At 46.0% G+C, this 22479-nt stretch overlaps 1 protein-coding gene and 1 long non-coding RNA gene across 3 annotated transcripts; one reads left to right on the plus strand and one right to left on the minus strand.

Annotated features, from left to right (window-relative positions):
* The first annotated feature begins 538 nt into the window (after positions 1–538).
* On the plus strand, positions 539–7888 carry LOC140642652 (uncharacterized). Its single transcript, XR_012039069.1, has 3 exons — positions 539–796; positions 6004–6116; positions 6690–7888. It is a non-coding gene; the product is annotated as an uncharacterized lncRNA (long non-coding RNA).
* EDDM13 (epididymal protein 13) lies at positions 2165–21071 on the minus strand. Of its 2 annotated transcripts, XM_072843451.1 has the most exons (8): positions 20047–21071; positions 19660–19686; positions 16447–16500; positions 15837–15854; positions 10537–10596; positions 5429–5550; positions 3861–3898; positions 2165–2471 (listed from the first exon to the last, which is right to left on the minus strand). In XM_072843451.1, exons 1-8 carry the CDS (start codon positions 20261–20263, stop codon positions 2447–2449), a joined length of 561 nt encoding a protein of 186 aa, XP_072699552.1. In that variant the 5' UTR covers positions 20264–21071; the 3' UTR covers positions 2165–2446. The 2 variants fall into 2 exon arrangements, with proteins under 2 accessions (XP_072699552.1, XP_072699563.1); XM_072843462.1 differs by lacking the exon at positions 16447–16500 and having other exon boundaries at positions 20047–21062.
* Positions 21072–22479: the final 1408 nt, after the last annotated feature.

A 22479-nucleotide genomic window follows, 5' to 3' on the forward strand; every position in this document is an offset into this window, starting at 1 on the left:
GAAACTCAGAGCTCATCGAGGACAAGAACTGACCAGGGCCAATGAGCAGTGGACGTGACAAGGGCAGGTCTCTGGAATTCCAGCGTCTCACCACCAAACCCTAGAGCATCCCTCAGGGAGCACACTCATGGGTTGTGTGCTGAGAGGCAAGATTAGCGCTCATAACCCACCGCATTCACTTCTCAGGTCAACATACTGAGTCTCCTGGGTGAGGAATAGAACTTGTCCAAATTCCTGAACAAAAGATGATGATGATGATGATGACAATCAGACACTAACATTAAGGGGTCACTGTGAGCGGGGCACCGTCTAAAGGTTCATTAGAAACTCAAATTCTATCATCATCCCTAATTCAGATGGGGAAACTGAGGCACAGAGTGCGCACCTCCTCCGGGGTTGGAGCTAGTAAGGGGTAGAGAGGCTCCAAAGGTCATGTCACAACAGGGGAAACTGAGGCCCACAGAGGATGAAACAGTTTGGGGCCAAACTTCCCGCGTGGGGGGTGGGGGGAACGGCTAGATGGGAGGGCGCGCGGGTCAGAATCCACGACCTCTTCAACTTTGTCCTCTCCTCGCCGTGGGGAACCATGACATCACACGCGGATCGTGACCAGAAGCTTTGGAATCCCAAGGGAAATCGGGGTGTGGGAAACGCGGCTCGCACTCACCTCCCGAGGCTCTTCTTCCGAGCCCGGACTTCCGGCCTCAGGAGCCAGGCCGGGAGCGCCCCGCCTGAGCAGACCCGGCGCCCCTCCGGATGACCGAGGCCTACGGACCTCCGGGCACCACGGACCGAGGTTGGGAGCAGGGCCAACTCAATGCGCACCGCCCTACGGGTCGTTTAAAGCCGCCGGTGCGGCGGCTCTGCCAATCGGAACCCTCCTTCCAGCCTGGTCCCGCCTCATGCGTCGGTCTTCCGGCGTCTCGCTGTCTCCAGGGCAACCGCCAGACGGACGGCCTAAGAGGTCCAGGGATTTCTGGGTGTTGTAGTCTCTGAGGGGCAGAGAAACGAGAGGGCCCCTGGGAATGAGAAAAGTCTCCGACTCAGGCGTTCCTGATTCCTTCCCCTGGCCCCTCACTCGCCAAGTCCTGCCACAGGGGTCGACCTGTTCGCCGACCTGGCGGTCAGTTGTGGCAGGGCTCGGTCCTCACTGTGGGCGTCGCTGAGCGGGTCCGCGGTCACTATGGTAACACCTCGGGCTCGCGATTCGCCTCTTGCGTGGTGACGTCACTCTCCGAGCCGGACGAGAAGGCAGCAGGCGCCGGAGCAGGGGGTGGAAGGTGTGAGGTTGGCTTGTGGGAGGAGCGAGGGGGATGTGGATGAGGTTATGTCAGGTGCTCATCCAAGGAAGTGCCACCGAAAAATTGGATGTTTTAATTCTGAACTTTTTAAATAGGCGATAATTTTATGTTTGGAGAAAAGTTGCAGGTGGAGAGTGCCCACCTGCCTCTTCCAGCTTCCCCTACTGTTAACCTCTTATGACCTCAGCACATCTGTGACAAATCCTTCAAGTTGGAACAATGCTATTAACTGGACTCCAGGCCATTCACGTTGTCCCACTCATCCGGAGTCCTTTTCTATTCCGGGAGTCCAGCAGGAGCCATGTTGCAAGGAGTTGCCCTGTCTCCCCAGCTAACTGATTTCTCAGACTTTCCTTGTTTCCATGATCTCGATAGTTTTGAAGGGTACTAGCCAGGTGTTCTGTAAAATGTCCTTCCATGCTTGCTCATGACTTTGCTTGGGTTATGAGTAGGAGCTGACTTAATTTTTAAGATTTCATTTATTTATTCATGAGAGACACACAGAAAGAGGCAGACATAAGCAGAGAGAGAAGCGGGCTCCCTGCAGGGAGTCTGATGCGATCCCAGGACCCCAGGATCAGGACCTGAGCCAAAGGCAGATGCTGAACCACTGAGCTACCCAGGTGTCCCAGGAGACCTGAATCTTTGTACACACACAAAACAGACTTTGGAATGAGTCAAACCTCAGCACTGTCATTTGTGTGACCTTGGGCAAACTGTCAATCTCTCTAGGCTGTAGTTTCTTCACCTACAAAGTGGGCAGCATAACAGAAGCTCCTTACAGGGTTGTCGCTAGAATTAAGTGGCATTTATGATTCTTGGCACCCTTGCCCCCCCATGAATGGAAGAACTGAGCCCTCAGCTGCTTCAACTAGTGTAGGTTTAATTAGAGAAACAATGGGGGGAGGTTGAGAAAGGCCATGGAGAGCAGTTGTGGGGAGACCCCTGCAGATGCTCACACCCCTGGGTCTGTCCGGACCCTCAGACCCAGGGACACGTTCCCGCAGTGTCATCCTCAGAGGACCCATGTTGTTACCCTCCACACTGGTCATCTGGATCAGACCAGCTTCTTGGGACCCGGAGGAGGCCAGACTACCTGGCAGATGAGGGACTGGCGACTGCTGAGCTGAGATGAGCAGGGTCTGCTAGAAGGAGCAGCAGGGGTCCGTCCTAAGGAAGGGATGAAAGAGCAGAGAAATGCGGGTGCGCCTGGCTTTGGGTCCTACGCGTCCTACTCACTGGGCTGTTCCATCACGTAGAATGCACATCCCCCGGCCCAAGGAGATGGGGGGTCCCTCCCTGTCACCCCTAGTAGGTACTTTCCCCTCCCAGGGGTTCTTGCAGCCACCAGTTGGGAGAGGGCTGCCCCTCTAGTTACATATGTCCTCCCACCACCAGGCCTTCCAGGCTCCTCCGCTGCTTGCCAGTTACCCTCCTGCTAGAGAGCACACTCAGTGACCACCGGGACCTCCCCTGCTTCTCCCACCCCCAGCCCCGCTGCACCCCGTGCTCCACTGTACCCCCAGCCTGGCACACTGGAGCCATGCAGGGTTGGAGCAAGGAGTAGATACATAAGGTCTGCCCTGTGTCCTGGAGTTCCTGGGATGGATCAGTTCGACTACTTGCTCCAGAGGGTCTCACAATATAGAGCAGGGGGCCGCAAGCTACAGCCTAAGGGTAACTCTAGCCTCCCCCACTTTTTGTAGTTTTTAAAATCATGTAAAATCTGCATCACATAAAATTCACTATTTAACCGTTTTAACTGATCAAGGATCCATCCAGCAGTAGTTCCTTCATAAGTTAAACAGAATTACCCCGTGACCCAGCATTTCTGCCACTTGGTATATTCCCGAAAAAACTGAAAACAAGTGTTGCAACAAAAAAGTGTACACAGATGTTGGTAGAAGCACCAGTCACAATAGTCAAAAGGTGAAAACAACTCAAATGTCCTTCAGCTGTTGGGTGGATAAACAAAATGTGCTCTGTTCATCCCTGGAAATGCTACTCAGCCATAAGAAAGAACAAAGCACTGACCCCTGCTACTGCCTGGAAGACCTTGAAATCCCGGTGCTCGGGTGAGTGAAGCCTGACACAAAGGCCACGTGGTGTGTGATTCCATTTCCAGCACGTGTCCAGAGGAGGCAAATCCACAGAGACACGGAGAGCTCACTAGTGGTTGATGAAAACGTTTTGTAGCTCCACAGTGGTGAAGGTTGTGCAACATTGTGAATTAACTAAATGTTAACTCTTGGTAGATTTTATGTTAGGTCTGTTTTGCCACAAGGTAAACAAATCCAACATAAAATTCATTGAGCAGATTCATAACTGAGTTCCCCCAGCTCTCCAAGGCCCGCTACCTGTGTGCTCTTTACTGGCCACGTCAAGCATCGGCTTGAGGTTCAGGACAATCAATGAACTCAGGACTTTTCATAAAACTCTGGAATTCTACAATTGGAGTTTTCTAACCCACCAGGGGTTCCCTTCTCAAACTTGAGGCAACCAGGAGCAAGCCCTCCCAGCCCAGCAGTGGACACAATGCCCTTCCCGGCCATGACATACCTGATGTCCATTTCTGTGTTACAGTGGTGGCAGTAACACTTGGGGGATTGACCAAGAAGTGAACCGGAAACAGAGAAAGACACAGTAGGGGTGAGGCAGGTCACGTTCCTTCCCTCCCTTCTGTCCTCTTCCCTGCTCTCTCTTCTCCTTTGCTCTTGTTGTGACCCATGTTCTGTCCCATCTTCCACCTAGATTCTCCCCATCCCCAGAAGTGGGGTTCCTCAAGCTCATCCCTACTGACATTTTGACCCAGATCACTGTTTGTTGTGGGGGCTGTCCTATGCCATGTAGGATGTTTAGCATCCCTGGCCCTCCACCCACTAAAGGCCAGTAGCATCTCCTGGATCCCCAGGCGTGACAACCAACAGTATCACCAGATGCTGCTGCATCCTCTGGTGGCAAGGTCACCCTCCCATTGGAGAACCACTGGTCTAACCAAGGACCCAAGTCCAAGCCCAAAGCTCATCTTGTTGGTCCCATCTTCCTCACCCATCACACCCAACCCACTAGCATTTTTCCTTGTAAAACTGCTCTACAAGGACCTCTACAAAAGGTCCTCCTCACGCCCACTACCATAACCATGTATCCTGCTGGGATCACCCAGGCCTTCTCTGTTTCTCTGCTCTCACTCTTGCCCTGATGCCATGTTACTGTCCACACACAACATCCAGAGTGACCTTTTTGACTTCAAATCAGAGCTTGCAAATGGCTCTCCACCTTCCTTCTTGCCATGATCTAGGAGGCCGCTTTGTGATCTGGACACAGATCCCTCTGCCCCTCTCAACTCGTGCAGATTTTCCTTTGGTTCCTCAAAGGCACAACCATGCATTTTGGCCTCAGGGTCTTTGCATTGTATTTTCCCTTCACTCACAACAGCTATCCCTAAAATCCTCAAGGCAGGCTGCATCTACAACCTCATCCTGCTTTCTCAGGTAAAGCAGCCTACTCCCCTACATGCTGTGAGAGGTCCCCTGATTTGCTTCCTTTTCTGGAGCTCATCACTCATTTCATGCCTGTCCTCCTATCATGTGAGCTCTGTGGGTCCAGGGACCTTGTGGGTCTTATGCTCCCCAGCATCCAGTGAGGGACCTGCTGCATATATAAATATTTGAATGTATGGATGAAATGAATGACTACTGGCCATTTCTTCCCAGTAGTCATTATTCCATGCCTCTGGCCCCTTACGGATACCCCTATACCTCTTTTTACTGTTTAGCAAATTACTTGGTCCTTAAGAACCTACCTTATGTGGAGAGAGAGAGAGAGGCAGAGTCAGAGACAAAGAGAATGAATGAATGAATGAATCAATGAATGATAGTATTTCATAGTACTCTCTGGGGCTGTGTTAGTATAGAAGGGAGTGGCTTGTAGCCAAGCCTGAGGATGGAGGCAGGGAGGAGGGGGGCGGTGGAGACAGGGAGGGAGTGAGGGAAGGAGGGAGGGGCGTTCAATTTACTGAGAGAGGTCTTCTCTCCTACCCCTCACTCCCTTCCTTCTCTGTACCTTCTTCTCTCTCTGCCCATCCCCCTCCCTCCCCATCCCCCCTTAGATGAGAAGCTCCTTCTTACCCAGTCTCCTTTGTTGTAGGACACGAACAAGAAGGTGACCATCATGTAGGTGCATTTCAACATGTTCCATCTGGTCCGCTTGCTTGGTGGTTTCTTGGGGGTGGTGGCTGGGGAAAGCTTCTCTGGGAGAACCCGGTGGAAAGAATGCATGCTGAAGGCATGCCCTTCCTGCCTGGAAACCCATGCCCTTCTTGAACCTCACACCCCATTTCCGCTTGCCCCTGCAATTTTTGGCCTACAGCTGTAGGTTCCCCCTCCCTCCTCTCCACCCCCAGGCACCAGCCTTGCCAGTTGGCCTCCTGCTCCACACTTCTGTCCCTGAAGCCATCAGCCAGGAGGGTGTGCCAGGAGGATCTTCCTCACACCCAGATTGGACCCTGTCACCTCCCTGCTTCTGACCTAACGTGGTGTACAAATGTCCTTCTCACCTCCCCCAACATTCTTTCCTGCTTTTTTCATTCTAAATATTTTAGCAAAATATGCAGAAAACCTCAAATTCTTATGATAACCATGTTACGATTGCATGTGTGTGCAGTCATGTCTGTGTAAGATGAGTTTGCTTTCTTTCTTTGCAGTCTTTGTGACTTTTAGTTCATATCTCTCATCTGGGAAGGACTTGCACAGGATGGACCATCCAGTGTAATGTACAATGGAAATGCTAACTGCAAGAACCATTTGCAAGCTCCAGGTGGGAAAAGCTTCCAATATTTCTTTTTTATTTTTTAAAGATTTTGTTTATTTATTTATTTGAGAGAAAGAGAGAGAGCATGAGCAAGGGGAGAGGGAGAAGCAGACTCCTGCTGAGCAGGGAGCCAGATGTGGGACTAGATCCCAGGAGTCCGGGATCACGACTTGAGCCAAAGACAGACACTTCACCAACTGAGCCACCCAGGTGCCTGCTTCCAATATTTTAACATTAAACTGGCTATTCCCGTTACATTTTTGGGAGCTCCTCCTTGTCCTATGAAGATGCTCCCTCCATTCCTGGTGTGCTGAGATTTTATTTTGTAACTATGAATGACGTGGGATTTTATTATATTTTTTCTGTATCTGTTGAGATGATAATGATTTTTCCCCTCTTTATGTTAATAGGGTAGGATTCCATATATCACCTTTGCATTGTTGGCATCAACTCAATTTGGTCATGGTTTTTGCTTGTTTGTTAAAGAACCTTGCCAAATTGAATTTGCTAATATTGAATCTAGGATTTTGCCATCTATGTTTGTGGGGAAGATTAACCTGAAATTCTCCTTTCTTAAAGGGTGTCTGTCAAATCTTTCAAGGTTATCCTGGCCTCAAACTAAGTTGGAAGATGCCTGTTTTTAATTTTATGGAAGATTTTATAGAAGATCAGTGATTTCCTCTTTAAGTGTTTGGATGAGTTTACCATTAAAGGCATCCACCCTGGGAGTATGTTTGTTTGTTTGCTTGTTTTTAAAGATTTTATTTATTTATTCATGAGAGACACAGAGAGAGAGGCAGAGACAGAGGCAGAGGGAGAAGCAGGCTCCCTGCGGGGAGCCTGATGCAGAATTCGATCCCAGGACCCTGGGATCTCGACCTGAGCTAAAGGCAGATGCTTAACCACTGAGCTACCCAGGTGTCCCTGTGTGTTTTTGTGGGAAGTCTGTTTGGTTAAATTTCTTAGATTAGGGGTGTCTGGGTGGTTCAGTCGATTAATCATCTGCCTTTGGCTCAGATCACGATCTCAGGGTCCTAGGATCAAGCCCTACGTTGGGCTCTCTGCTCAGTGAGGAGTCTGCTTCTCCCTCTGCCTACTGCTCCCCCTGCTTGTGTGTGAAGTCACGCTCCCTCTGTCAAATAAAGTCTAAAAAAATTATTAAAAAAATAAATTTCCTTGATTAAAGATTAAATGTCTTTGATAAAGGATTATTCAGATATTTCACCTTCTTTTGTTTTACTTTTGGTCATTTGAGTTTTCTTAGGATTTTGTCCATTTTGTCTACACTTGCCATTTTATCGGCATAAGGTGTTTCAAACTATCCTCTTTATCGTTCTTTTAATACCTGCAGCATCCCCTCCCTCCTGATTTTGGTGATTTGTTTCTCCTGTGTTTTTTTGGTTTCTTATCAGCAGTGCTAGAGAAATACATTTGTATTAGTTTTTTTCCAAAAGACTAGCTATTAGCACTGTTGATTTCTATCATATTTTTTTTTCACAGGCTTTTTATCATTTCCTTCCTCCTCCTTGGGTTTAATCTGTTTCTCGTTTTCAAAATCCTTTAGCTAGGTAGTCAAACCATTGGTTTCCTGCATTTTCACCTTTCTTCCCTCCTTTCTCTTAATGTCCACATTTAAGATGATAAATTTCTCTCTAAAAAGCTTTGGCAGAGCACCTGGGCAGCTCAGTTGGTTAAGCATCTGCCTTCAGCTCAGGTCATGATCTCAGGGTCCGGGGATTGAGCCCAATATCCAGCCTGCGTCCAGCCCCATGTGGAGCTGGGCTCTGTGCTCAGCGGGTAGTCTACTTGTCCCTCTGTTTCTCTCTTTGCCCCTCCTCTCACTCATCCACGCGCTTTCTCTTTCCCTCTCCTACAAATAAATAAAATCTTTAAAATAAAAGCTTTGGGACACCTCGATTTGGGCTGAGGCTATGATCTCAGGGTCTTGGGGCTGTGTCCAGCTCCACGCTCAGCTGGGAGTCTGCTTGATATTTTCTTTCTCCATCTCCCTCTGCCCCTTCCCTCCCCCTAAAACAAATAAATGAATCTTCAAAAAAATAAAAAGCTTTGGCTGTACCCTCCAAGTGTTGATAGCAATATCCTTACTGTCATTAAATTCAAAATTCTGATTATTTTGTGATTTCTCCTTTGGCCAATGGGTTATTTACTTATTAATTTATAAGTTTAGATTTCCTAATACTTCATTGATTTACAGCCTAACTCCACTGCACTTACAGAGCATACTCTAAATGACTTCAATCCGAAGTTGACCAAGGCTTGTTTTATGAACCAAAATGCAGCCAGTTTTGGTAAGAAAAAAAAAAAAAAAACAATCCCATGTTCACTTTAAAAGGCTGTGCATAAAAAAATAATAATAATAAATAAAAATAAATAAAAGGCTGTGCATTCCCTCAGTGTCAGGTTCAGAGTTCTTTCTGCATCAATTATGTCACATTTGTTTGTTGCTCTTTAGACCTTTTTTTTCTTTAGACCTTTGATATTGTTTTATCTACCTATTCCACCATCTATTGAGCGAGGTGTTAAAGTTCTCCATTATGATCATGGATACATCTATTTCTTCTTGTAGTTTGGCCTGTTTTTGTTTTATGTAAAAACCAGCCACTGGGTGAAAATAGGTTGAGAACTGACATATTTTCCTGGTGGATTAATCCTTTTATCGATTTCAATGCTCCTCTTCATCTCTAGAAATACTTCTTGACTCAGAACCTGCAATGTCTGGTGTCAGAATAGTTATGCTGGCTTCCTTTAGGTTAGCAGCTCAGGGATATACTTATTATGATAGAATTCTCCCTATTTTTCTTTCAAATTTTCTGTCTCTCTCTTACAGATCTCTTATAGGAGGGTGGTTCAAAAATATTCTCTTTGTCTGTGGTTTTAAACTGTTCTGTGGGATCCCTGGGTGGCGCAGCGGTTTGGCGCCTGCCTTTGGCCCAGGGCGCGATCCTGGAGACCCGGGATCGAATCCCACGTCGGGCTCCCGGTGCATGGAGCCTGCTTCTCCCTCTGCCTGTGTCTCTGCCTCTCTCTCTCTCTGTGACTATCATGAATAAATAAATAAAATCTTTAAAAAAATAAAAAAATAAAAAAAAATAAACTGTTCTGTGATGATGTTCCTAGAAGTGTTTTTTTTTTAATTTTTATTTATTTATTTATTTATGATAGTCACAGAGAGAGAGAGAGAGAGGGGCAAGGACACAGGCAGAGGGAGAAGCAGGCTCCATGCACCGGGAGCCCGACGTCGGATTCGATCCCGGGTATCCAGGATCGCGCCCTGGGCCAAAGGCAGGCGCCGAACCACTTCGCCACCCAGGGATCCCTAGAAGTGGTTTTCTTTATACTCACTCCCTTGGGGTTCTCAGAACTTTTTAAAAAATATATTTTATTTTTTGAAGATATCTGGGTGGCTCAGTGGATGCATATCTGCCTTTGGCTCAGGTCATGATTCTAGAGTCCTGGGATGGAGTCCTGCATCGGGCTCCCCACGGGGAGCCTGCTTCTCCCCCTGCCTATATCTCTACCTCTCTGTGTGTGTCTCTCATGAATAAATAAATAAAATTAAAAAAAAATTTTTTGGGACACCTGGGTGGCTCAGCGGTTGGGCAGCTGCCTTTGGCTCAGGTCTTGATCCTGGGATCTGGGATTGAGTCCCACATTAGGCTCCTGCGAGGAGCCTGCTTCTCCCTCTGCCTTTATCTCTGCCTCTGCCTGTGTGTGTGTGTGTGTGTGTGTGATGAATAAATAAATAAATTTTTTTAAAAGATTTTATTTTTTTAAGTAATCTCTAACCTCTACATGGGACTTGAACTCATGATCCCGAGATCAAGAGTTGCATGTTCTTCTGACTGACTGAGCCAGGCAGGCGCTCCTCAGAAATTTAAAAATCTGTTGCTTGATGGTTATTTTTACCAGTATGCTTTCTGTGCTTTTTCTATTCTTTTATCCACTGCACTTCACTTTGAGTAATTCCTCTTGACCTGTTTTCTAGCTCACTAATCTTGTTTTCTGCTGTTAAGCCCAACCATCAAATTCTTCATTTCAGTTACATATTTTCAAATCTGGACTTGCCATTTGACTATTTTTTCTAACAAATTATAATTCTCCAGTGAAATTCTCCATCTATTTTTGTGAACTTAATAAACATAAGCTTTTTAAAGTGCTTATGGCCACTATCTGTGCCACCTGGAGGCTCACTTTTATTGCCTGGTTTCCTCTCTTGGCTTTTGGCTCTGACTCTTGGGATTGATGTGTAATTTCCAGGGGTAACAGGAATGTGTCCCTCATTTACCTCAGTGTATTGGGTTTCCTTGGCACCAATGGGCAGCACGAAGGAACAGGGTAGCTTGAGGACTCTGGATGCCCTTCACAAGGACACCTTCCCGGGTATTAAAGCTCTGCCCATGATTACCTGGAGGCTTCTCCTCTTCTGGCAGCTTTTTCATAAACCGGGCTGAAGGAGTTCGCTGTCCTTTAGGCAGGAAAACGTGCAGATCCATGACTTACCTTCTTCCCTGCAACCACTTGTTTCTTCTAAAGATGAACATGGAGAAGGAGGAGGAGAGGAAATCACTAAGGAAGCAGGGAAGGGGTGGAGGCAGGGCCTCTGGGGGCCTCTGATGTGAAGTGGAGGGGATGCGGTGGCCTTGCTGCCCCTTGGTCCCCAGGCACTCTCCTGCTTGGTGGCATTGGCACCCTTGGCCCAGCTGTGCAATCAACTGGCTCCCTCACCTCATTCAGGTCTTTGCTAAAATGTTACTTTCCCTCACCGCCCACTAAAAACCTGTCAACTGCTCCCACACTGTCTTTCCATCTCTCTTTCTCCACTGTGTTCACAGGACCCATCCACACCCAACAGACACTTAATCTACTTCTTTACTTATTTTGTCTTTTTTCTCCTCTCACTTGAATGCAAGTTCACACAGGCACCAATTTCTTTCTGCCTGGTTCCCTACTCTTCCCTGACACCTAGAACTGGACTTAGCACAGAGGAGCTAGTTAGTATTGATCAGCCACTTATGCTGTTTGTGATGATGATGAGAGAGAGTGTGAGGTTCAGTGATTTCTAAAGACTCTTCCAACATCGAGAAAGGAAGCAACTCTGTGTTTCTGTGCACAGAAGTAAAAACAAATAAAAGGCCCATACAGCACGATCACTACTCACCACTCAACACCTGGAGGCTCAGCAAACCTAAAGAAGACAATGCACAAACAGAATTACAAAAGGCAGCATGGAAATTGCTCTTGGGTCCATGAGTTTGACAAGCTCACCATAAGTTACCTCTCCTCTGAGAAACCCTGCTAGATTCCAGGCACCTTTTTTCATTGGCACCTCCCTCAGGACCGTGATCTATATTGCATTATAACCATCCATCTCCTGCACCAGACTATAAGTTTACATAGTACATGCAGAAGCATGGCAGATTCATCTTTGGGGTTTCTACTACCCTGCATGGTCCCTGCCCATACTGATTATTGAAAAATATTCTTGCCAGACAAGCTTCCCACTAAAATCCCAGGGCATGCCCAGAGTGAGATTCTTACCTAGGATTTCTGATGTTGCCCATCCAGAAAAAAGGGTGGTTGAGGAAGCAAGATGATGGGCACAGACAAAGTCCAGAGTGTTGAGTCCAAAGGGTCATGAAAGATGAGACCATAAGGAGGAAACAAATCAGATTAGAAGGTGGGGAGACTGGGAGCACATGAGAGCAGAGCCCAGGTGCGGTGTGGTAGGACTTGACAGTGAACTGGGGAGACCATCAAAATCCTTGTTGTGGGCAGCCCGGGTGGCTCAGCGGTTTAGAGCCACCTGCAGCCTAGGGCGTGATCTTGGAGTCCCGGGATTGAGTCCCATGTCGGGCTCCCTGCATGGAGCCTGCTTCTCCCTCTGCCTGTGTCTCTGCCTCTTTCTCTCTGTGTCTCTCATGAATGAATAAATCAAATCTTAAAAAAAAAAAATCCTTGTTGTCTGGGTTGGAGGGGAAATTGAATGGCTTGAGGAACTTGTATGGGAGCAAGGTTAGGCTGGGAAGCAGCCATCCATCCTTCTCCTTGTGTAGAGTGTCCCAGTGTTGTCAGCACCCCTACAGACTTTGGACAAATAATGTCTACTTTGTGAAGAACTTGTGGGAGAATACGGGCATGACACCTTAGAGGTGCTGCTTCCAGTGCCTGGCACTTAAGAAATTCTTAAGGGATGCTAGCTGTAATCACCATCATTGCCATATCATTGCCTATATTCCTGATTTGAGGAGGGGGCTTATTTCCCATAGGACCACCCCACCTTTTTAAAAGTCAAAGTAGTACAGCTATTTTTTCAAGTCCCTGGGTTTTATTTATTTATTATTTTTTTAATAATAAATTTATTTTTTATTGGTGTTCACTTTGCCAACATACAGAATAACACCCAGTGCTCATCCCGTCAAGTGCCCCCCTCAGTGCCTGTCATCCATTCACCCCCACCCCCCAAGTCCCTGGGTTTTAAAAAAAGTTCTCTGAGAGATGATCCATGGCTGGGAGTGGACCCCTTAGAAGAGATAAGAAAGGGAACAAAGCAGGGGTAGGGGTGGGGGGCAACATGAAATAAGAATCTTACTTTTCAATACTGTTGAGATGTGAGCAGCAAGGAGGAGAACATCCAGTACAGGCAGGTCGTTGGGCATCAACAAAAACAGAGAGGAGAGGACCAGCAAAGTGTTAATGGCCCCTTCTTAGCTCACTCCAACCTGATGGTTCTCAAAAGAGACCCTCCCATAGGAGGGAAAGGAGGGTATCCACCAGATTTCATGAGGTGCTGGAGGCCAGGGCGGGTTACTTCTACTATACTTGTCCCCTTTGGAGACATTTATCCAGGCTGTCAGAATCTCTAGGTACCCATTTTCCTTAGGGATTTGTCCCCCAGAGATTAGAAAGATTATCAACAAAGGATCCCCTTGACTCATTTTTATCTCATTTCTCTCCTGAGGGTCAGGAAAGAGTAGGCTGCACCTTACCCAAAAAAAATACATCCTTGAATTCTGGGGCAGTGGTCTTTGGCTTTTCAGAATCTGATAAAATCTGGGAACCTTGGATGTGTATGTGCTCACATACCCAGTCATACCTGCAGCCTCGGACCCACCTGAGTCTCAGACACCCTCTCTCAATTTTCCCCACAGCCTCAAGGGGCATGTGGACTCCTACAGCTCATCCTGAGCCTCCTTCAGAGGTGGGGTCAGTGGGCAGTATAATGAGATCTCAGAGGGTCTCTCTCAACCTGGGCCCTGAATTGGACAATTCAAAGACGCCCTTCCCCTTCTTGCTTCCTATATACTTCATAACACCCAAACACATCCCAGTTACCCCTAGAAAAGGAGAAATAACTTACTTTTCACTGGAGGGTACAGTGGAACCAGAGGTCAGGGATTCAGTATGGAAAAGAGTAGGCAAGAGAGTAAAATAACATTAACACTGCTCCAAGGACACTCCATTATTCCTTCATTAAATAATTTTAAAACTTCAATTTTTTATTGTGTATTAATTATAAACTCGTAAAATATTGCAAAAATAGTACAAAGGGGTCACATGTAACTGTCATTTAGCTTTTCCCAATGGCAACATCTTAAAAAACCATAGTATATTATCAAAACCAGTAAATGGACATTGGCACCATACCAGTACCCAGACAATAGAATGTACTTGGTTTTCACCAGTTTTCTTGTGCACTTTTTAAAAAAAAATTATTTTAAATTTTAGATAAATATTTATCTACCTCATAGTCATAGGGAAGCTACCCTAAAATAGCATGGACATCATTACCTTGCTTTATAAGTGAAAGAAGATTCATACAGTCACTGAGGGTGTTTAGAAGAGCCACACAATGACGCAAAGCAGATGGGTACCAGTGAATCACTGCCTCTCCTTCTCAAGGGGAGAGTAGAAGTGGGACTTAAGAATGAAGATGGAGGGGATCCCTGGGTGGCGCAGCGGTTTAGCGCCTGCCTTTGGCCCAGGGCGTGATCCTGGAGACCCAGGATCGAATCCCACATCGGGCTCCCGGTGCATGGAGCCTGCTTCTCCCTCTGCCTATGTCTCTGCCTCTCTCTCTCTCTCTCTCTCTCTCTCTGTGACTATCATAAATAAAAATTAAAAAAAAAAAAAAAAAAGAATGAAGATGGAAAAAAAAAAAAAGAATGAAGATGGAGGGGAAAGCACCACTTCTTTATTAGTTCACTTCACCCCCATAAATTATGATGGACCCCACTTAAACAATCTGGTTATGTGATGCTCCACCCCAGATGCTTTGACTCTTTAGGTAGATTTGAGATGGATCTTAATTTTAATTATTGCCTTGGATAAACCTCATTGGCTACAATACTGTCACTGTGCAAAGCTGGGATCTTAATTCTAAACAAAGATCCTGAGAGGCATTGCTCTGGTTCAGAGGTCAACAAACATCACCTTCTATCTTTTTTTAAAAGTAGGCTTCACACCCACTGTGGAGCCCAGCGCAAGGCTTAAACTCACAACCTTGAGATCAAGACCTGAGCTGAGATCAAGAGTCGGACACTAAACCGACTGAGCCACCTAGGTGTCCCAACAAATATCTCTATAAAGGGCCAGATAGTAGCTATTTTAGGCTTTGCAGGTCAGCAGTCATAGTCGTGACTACTCAATTGCCCTGGCAGCAAGAAACCAGCCATAGAGGATGCATAAATGAATGTGTGTGATTAGGTGTAATAAAACCTTACTTAAAAAAAAAAAAAAAAAAAAAAGGAAGTGGGCCAAGCTGTAGTTTGCCAACTCACGCTCTAGCTCAGTGGTTCTCAAACCATCTGAATCAAATCCTTTTGAAGAACAGATTCCTAGATCCCACCCCTTGGTATTCTCATGCAAAAATTGTGGGTAGAACACAGAAAATCATGTTTCGTTTTGTTTTGTTTTGTTTTGTTTTTCATTTTCTTGATGATCAGCCAGTTAGGGAACCATGACTTCTAACTTGGGCTCCATCTGGCTCATAGTGTTGTAAAAATTCACTAATATAACAGAGGTAGATGTTCCAATATTATTTCTCTTCGACTCCTTCCAATTAACAAAAATACCATGCATTAGCAGTACATTACTATGTTCTCCTAGTAGTAGAGAACATTCATTTCCTTTAAGAAACATTTGTGTAGGGACACCTGGATGGCTCAGTGGTTGACCATCTGCCTTTGGCTCTGGTCTTGATTCCAGGGTCCTGGGATTGAGTCCTACATCAGGCTTGTGGTGGGGAGCCAACTTCTCCTTCTGCCTATGTCTCTGCCTCTCTTTCTGTGTCTCTCATGAATAAATAAATAAAATCTTGAAACAAAGAAAAAGAGAGAAAGAAAGAAAGAAAGAAAGAAAGAAAGAAAGAAAGAAAGAAAAAGATAGATAGATAGATTTGTATAGTCCAGCTGTGTTCCCAGACCTTTTTCTAGGCTGTGGGTTTAAAAGACGGACAAATCTTTGCCTTGGAGGAGAAGTAGAGAAGCTCTCTTTCCCACCCCATCCCTCACAGAGACAGTTGTTAAACATCTGCCAGCACACCACAGCTTAGATCCTTTGGTGGAGTCTATCTGTATCGACTGTGCTCCTGACCCCAGGCCAATGTCTAAATGTGAGTGTCTGGGCCAACCCTTTCCCAGAATCTTTAAGAAATTCCAAGGCCCAGAGGGGGTCACAGTAATATAATCTCAAGGACACAGTACTCACTTTCTTCTTCTGATCTGTCTGGAGGGGAGAGTGCAGGCAGCCAGGTTCCGATGGAGGTGCAGAGTAGAGAAAGAAATTGGCATTAAGACTAGGAGTCCAGATACCAGCAAGTAAGTGTCCCTGACCAGTTAGCAGAGAGCAGAGATAGAAGGACTACTGGATAGGGACACCTGAGTGGCTCAGTGGTTTAGCGTCTGCCTTCAGCACAGGGTGTGATCCTGGAGTCCCGGGATCAAGTCCCACATCGAGTTCCCTGCATGGAGCCTGCTTCTCCCTCTGTGTCTCTGCCTCTTTCTCTTTCTGTGTTTCTCATGAATAAATAAATAAAATCTTTAAGTTAAAAAAAAAAAAAAAAGGACTACTGGATATGAGGCAGGAGAAGACTCAGACTCCATCATGCAGTCTTCTTCTCCCATGAAACCTAATGGAGTATCTACATGTACAAGGGGTGAGGACACCTGGATAGCAAAGTAGGCAAGGTCCTTCTGCTCAGGGAGTCTAGTCACAGAAGCAGTGATGAAGGTCATCTACTGAGCATGAGCAAGGGGAGTGTGTTTGGATAAACCTGCAGACTACAGTGGGAGCCTGTAAGGTGCTGATGGTTGCTGACCTTTTGGGGATGCCAGGGAGGGCATCTTGGAGGCTTTGTCGCTGTGTCTGAAACCTGAAACATGAGTAGGGTTAATTGTGTGAGGATGTTGGGAAGCGGAAAGAAAAAAGCATCCCAGGCAGAGGGAACAGGGTAGGCATGGTCCTGAGTGGGAAGGAGCCTGGGGCTTTGGAAGGATTAAGAGCTCACCCCCTCCATGGGGACACAATGGTATCAGATGACCGTGACCCAAGAGTATCTGGAGCTAGATGATGCAAAGCCCTCAGACTTCATCCCAAGAACAGTGACACAGCATTGAAAGATTTGGATCCTTGTCCAGATCTCGGCTCTACACATACTAGCTTTTGGACCATCAGCAACTTACCCCACTGCTCTGTGCTTCAGTGTCCTCGTCATAAAAATGGAATTATAACAGGATGAACAGCCATTGAGGCTTGTCCAGGACCTAAGGGATTCCCAGGAGAGAGAGTTTTAATGCTAAAACTGGGAATGTCCTGGGCAAATAGGGTCACTTTGGGTTATGATGGCATCTACCTCTGTTAGGGAATTAAAGAAACAATGCAAGCAGAGCCCTGAACACACATTGGCTTTTTAAAGGTGCTTAATGAAACTTTTGTTAGTTGCCACTTTGCCCCTGATGCTCTGCTTCCTTCTGGACCTCAGTTTTCCCATCTGTATATGTGGTCACATGATCTTCACCTCCATGAGCCTATGGCTCAGGTTGAAGGTATTAAGTTATCATGCCCAATAATAGCTTTATTACATTGATCTTTGGCTTTCCAGCAGGTACTTGGTGTATAGAATAAGTAGCACATTTTAGTTTTTTTTTAGAGTGCAGCTGCCTTCCAAGGAGGATGGGTCTGGTCCACAGGGGGCTGATGTTTATGGATGAAGTGGATTGCCTTAGAGTAGGAGTTAGGGAGGAAGGAAAGAAGAAGGAGCAGAATAGAACCCTTGAAATGGGAGAATGCCATCTACTCAGGGTCCTGACCTCTATTGCTTCTCTAATCCTCTTCAGATCTCATTACTTGCAGATACAAGCAATTTCTCGGATTTCTCGTGGGAACCAATGGAGGAGAGTTCTGCATGGATATGGCAGGATCTCTTACTGGTGTACAAAATGGGAACCCCTTTTTTTTTTTTTTTTCAGCCATCCTGTCATTGATGATCAAGAAGTTCCATAATCCCCCATGTTGCCAAACATGTGGCGGAATAAGCATTCTTGTTGACTAATGAGAGCTGTTTTCTTCAAGGGGCAAAACTGGTGAAGAGAGATCTGGACTTCAGAACCCACAGAGTATGGGGTGGGCAGAGTTGGGCCAGCTCTAGCTGGCTCCCTAGCACCTGAGTTTTTCATATATTTTGCCTTAACATCATAAGCACTAGCCCTGGTTTGTGGGAAGAAGATAGACTTGTCCCTGGTTACTCGGCTGGTAAAGGTTGGAGCTCCAGGCAGATATGCTTCTAGAAGGCCAGCTCACACCCACTCTGCCTGGGCGTCTGGGGCCAAATGCATCCCCTGGGAAGTGGTTCATGAGCCCTCGGTGATGGCCAAGGAGATCTCAGGGGAGCCCAATACAGCTTTTAACTCCCACACAGAGGGAGAGTGGGGGGTGGTTCCCTTTACAATTCCCCTGTGAGCCCACAAGAAGTCTCAAAAATGATGTTGGCTTGTCTGTTACTCCCTCTCCAACACTCTTTCTACCAAAGTGGGGAGAACAGGCTTCAGAGGGAGAGTCTCGGTAGAAACCAGTATCGCATTATAATTTACTAACATTTTATTTTCACTATATTTATTTTTACAGTGTCTGCTTATAACAAAAGATACTGGCTTTCTACTGACTCATGTGGTGTCTTGTTTCCTTTTTGAGTTTATTTGCAGGTAAAAAAAAAAAACTGAGTCCATTTAAAGAAAAATATAAGCAGTAGTGTGGGTAGTACATGGATATGGCAGGATCTCATTCTGGTGTACAAAATGGGGACCCGGTTTTTTCAGCCATCCCATCACTGACGATCAAGAAGTTCCATAATTCCCCATGTTGCCAAACATGTGGGGGAATAAGCATTCTTGTTGGCTGTTAGTGGGAGTGTCAATGTATTAAACCTCTGTCCAAATTTTGATTGCCTATGCCCTTTGACCCAGCCATTTCCCTGTTAGGAGTTTCTCTCAAACGTAAGTCAATGCAAACAACGAGAAAAACAAGAAAAAGGAAAGAGTGCAGGAATGTGGCATTGCTCGCAGCAGCATAGACACAAACTGAAGCAGATGCAAAATGAAAATAAGAGGAAAGCAAAAGTTCTGTGAAGAGGAGACTCATTCAATTACACGAGAGTGAGTGAAATATTGTTCAGGTGTTTGAAAGAAGAGGCAAATTCTGAAATGCGTAACGTTTTTAACTCAAAACGTTGAGGGTAACCATATGTATGTGTGAAGAGTTCTGGTACGAATGCACCAGAGACTAGACATACCTGGGATGGGATGAGGAGGAGATGCTGACGTTAATGGTATGTCCTCTTAACTTTTCCAATGTGCACCTACTATTTTTATGTCTTCAAAAATCTACAGCATAAGGGCAGCCCCGGTGGCGCAGTGGTTGGCGCCGCCTGTAGCCCCGGGTGTGATCCTGGAGACTGGGGATCGAGTCTCATGTCGGGCTCCCTGAATGAAGCCTGCTTCTCCCTCTGCCTGTGTCTCTGCCTCTCTCTCTCTCTTTGTGTCTCTCATGAATGAATAAATAAAATCTTTTAAAAAATCTAATCTACAGCATAATAACTACTGGGTAGAGTTCCAGCTCTGCCATGCGGTAATAAAAGCTTTCTATCACCTTAAAACTCAGAGAAGGGATCCCTGGGTGGCGCAGCGGTTTGGCGCCTGTCTTTGGCCCAGGGCGCGATCCTGGAGACCCGGGATCGAATCCCACATCAGGCTCCGGGTGCATGGAGCCTGCTTCTCCCTCTGCCTGCGTCTCTGCGCCTCTCTCTCTCTGTGTGACTATCATAAATAAATAAAAAATTAAAAAAAAAAAACTCAGAGAAACACAATGGAACTGGATGCTGTCTGAATGGCTTTTCCTAAATCAATAGGACACTAAATAAATGAGTAAATAAAATACTTATTTTATTTTAAGTAGATAAGTAACAATGTAAATGACTCTCTAAATCTGCATGACCATGTAGGTAAGAGAAGAGAAACACCAGAATCCTCTCACTTACCATCCGTTGACAACCTGGTCATCATACCTGAGAAAGAAGATATACCACATGATATGCAAATACGACACAAAGACATAGTCCTAATTAATGGATTTCCCCAGCTCAACACATTTAACAACCTGTCTTCTTTGGGAAGTATGGCTGTGGTGCTGCAGGCATGATTTAGGGTTTCTCTCAATATCCCCACTGTCCCCTTCCCCCATCATCACTATGAGGCATCCCTTATCTCTAATATAATTTCTATTTGTCTCTCTTCTCTGTCAGTGCCTGAGTTCCTGAGGGGTGAGCATATCTGATCCATCTTTGGAGATGCTCAGAAATTCATGCTCAAAGTTTCCGCACCAAAGTTCCTAGTCCAAAGCCATCAGAGTGTGGCAAGATATTTACCTAGGATTCCTGACAGCAGCTCATCCAGAAGAAGAGTCAGCGTGGTGGCGGCCAAGGTTACAGACGTGGTACAGAATGGTGGGATCGTGGAGATGGAGCCACAGGTAGAAAACCAAACACAAAATGAGATGCTGGGGGTCAGGAACAGGCTGGGCAGTAGAGTCCACTGTGGGTGGTGGTGGGCAGTTAGGGACTGAGATCCAGAACTCTGTGACATGCTGGAGTCTCTGCATTTGATTTTGGACGGAGCTTAAGTGAGCCGGGGAAGGGTCACGAGCCATTCCTCGGCCATGCTAGGAAGAGAGGGGGAGACTACCCGTTCCTGACTCTAAAAAGAGGTGTCGAGTCTTTAGCCCTAGTGACTTCACACTAGCCCTCTCAGATCAGAAAAGTGTCCCTGTGTTGTCTGTGAAGATCACACAAGAGAAAGCATGTAATTTTCGAGACCTCATGTAGCTGATGAGTGGGTGCAGGAACTCAAGCTCAGATCTCTCCAATGTCCTCCGTAAACCTTCCATGTCCTCACCCACAAAATGGGAATATTGATACTGGTCGTGGGGTTGTGGTAAGGTTTCCTCCATACCGAGGACTTCTACTATGTTTGCTAATGGAGAATCCTGTTTTTGAGAAGCTCACAAAACCATTCTCCATATCACTTAATCAGGTGATAACTTGTCAGGAATATCAGGTTACATGTGATATCCTGGCTATATTTTACTAACTGGGTGATCGTGAGCTGGTCAGTGAACTCACAATGCCTCTGAAAAATGCAGATATTATATCCCATTTGGAACTGTGGCAATAATGAAGGAAGAGAATGAGTTTGGGGACGGGGACTTAGCCTAATTCCTGGCTCAAGGTAAACATTCTATAAATGTTAGAAATAGTAATCTGGGGGCACCTGAGTGGCTCAGTCAGTTAAGTGTCTGCCTTTGGTCAGGTCGTGATCTTGGGATCCTGGGATTGAATCCCACGTCAGGCTCCCTGCTCAGCCTCTCCCTCTGTCGTCCTCCCACTTATGCTTTCTCTTTCTCAAATAAATAAATAAAATCTTTTTAAAAAAACAAATAAATAGTAATATTATATAAGTAGTAGTAGTAATAATAATTGCATTCTTACTTAGAGATAATTATGCTAGCGTATGTGTGTGTGTGCGTGTGTATGGGTGGATAGAAGCAGAAAGAACTATTGAACTGGTTCTCTCAGGTTGCATTAAAAAGTGCTTAACATCTGTGACTGCATTTAGCCACATGAAATGGGCACAGAGAGGTGAAGTGACTTCTCCAGGTCCAGCGAAGAGGAAGGGGCAGACTCAGGCTCTGAACACAGAGGTGCCTGGTGCTGAGCCGGTGCTCTTTCTGCTGGTCATCACCTCACTTCCTGACTTAGCCTCCTGCCTCCCAGCTGGCAGACTCAGTCGTAAATCTATGGTCTCATTTCCCTGAGCTGGTTCTAGATCACCATCTATTATCAAATGAATGCGTGTGTTCCATCCAAATTCATACATTGAAGCCCTAACCACTAATGTGATGGTATCTAGAGGGGGGTCGTTTGGGAGGTAATTGGGTTTAGATGAGGCCTGGAGGGTTGGAATCCCACGATGGCTCCCCTCTCTACCCTCTGAGGACCCAGTGGGAGGCAGCTGTCTGCATGCCAAAGAGCAGGCTCTCACCAGGAACTGAATCACTGGCACCTTGATTTTGGACTTCCAGCCTCCAACTGGGAGACATAACTGTTGTTTAAGCTACAGTCCCAGGGCACCTGGGTGGCTCAGTGGTTGAGCAACTGCCTTCGGCTCAGGTCATGATCCTGGGGTCCTGGGATCGAGTCCCGCATCAGGCTCTCCAAAGGGAGCCAGCTTCTTCCTCTGCCTATGTCTCTGCCTCTCTCTCTGTGTCTCACGAATAATAAATAAAATCTTAAAAAGATAAATAAACCACCCAGTCTCTGGTATTCTGTTATAGTTACCTGGACTGCCTTAGGCATTGTCTGTGGGGATTATCGGTACATAGTGATGATGTAGCTTTTTCTATCTTACTCAGAAAGTAGAGATGGAAATCAATCTGTCCAAATATTAGATGTCAGGTGGACTCAAATTTAGCTCCATGGCCTGATGGCTTTCCTTTAGTCATATGGAAACCATGAAAAGGTGCTTAATTTCTGGGCAACTGGGTTTTATTGATTGATTGTTTGATTGATTGGCTGGGGGAAGGGAGGAAGGGGTGCAGTGCTTTGTTTTCTTCAGGATAATCTAGTACTCAATTTTGTATGTTTCTAGATTAGAAGATGGGCTGTAGACAGCCAGGAGAAGAAAGACCCATTGAAGGTCAGCAGAGTACGGGCAGGGTTAGGGTTAGGGTTAAAAAAAAAAAAAAAAAATGAAGGTCAGCAGAAATTATCCTTGTTGGACCTGGATAATCAAACCAAAGGGAG

This window comes from Canis lupus, chromosome 1 (genome assembly GCF_048164855.1).
Source record: "Canis lupus baileyi chromosome 1, mCanLup2.hap1, whole genome shotgun sequence".
Lineage (NCBI taxonomy): Eukaryota > Metazoa > Chordata > Mammalia > Carnivora > Canidae > Canis > Canis lupus.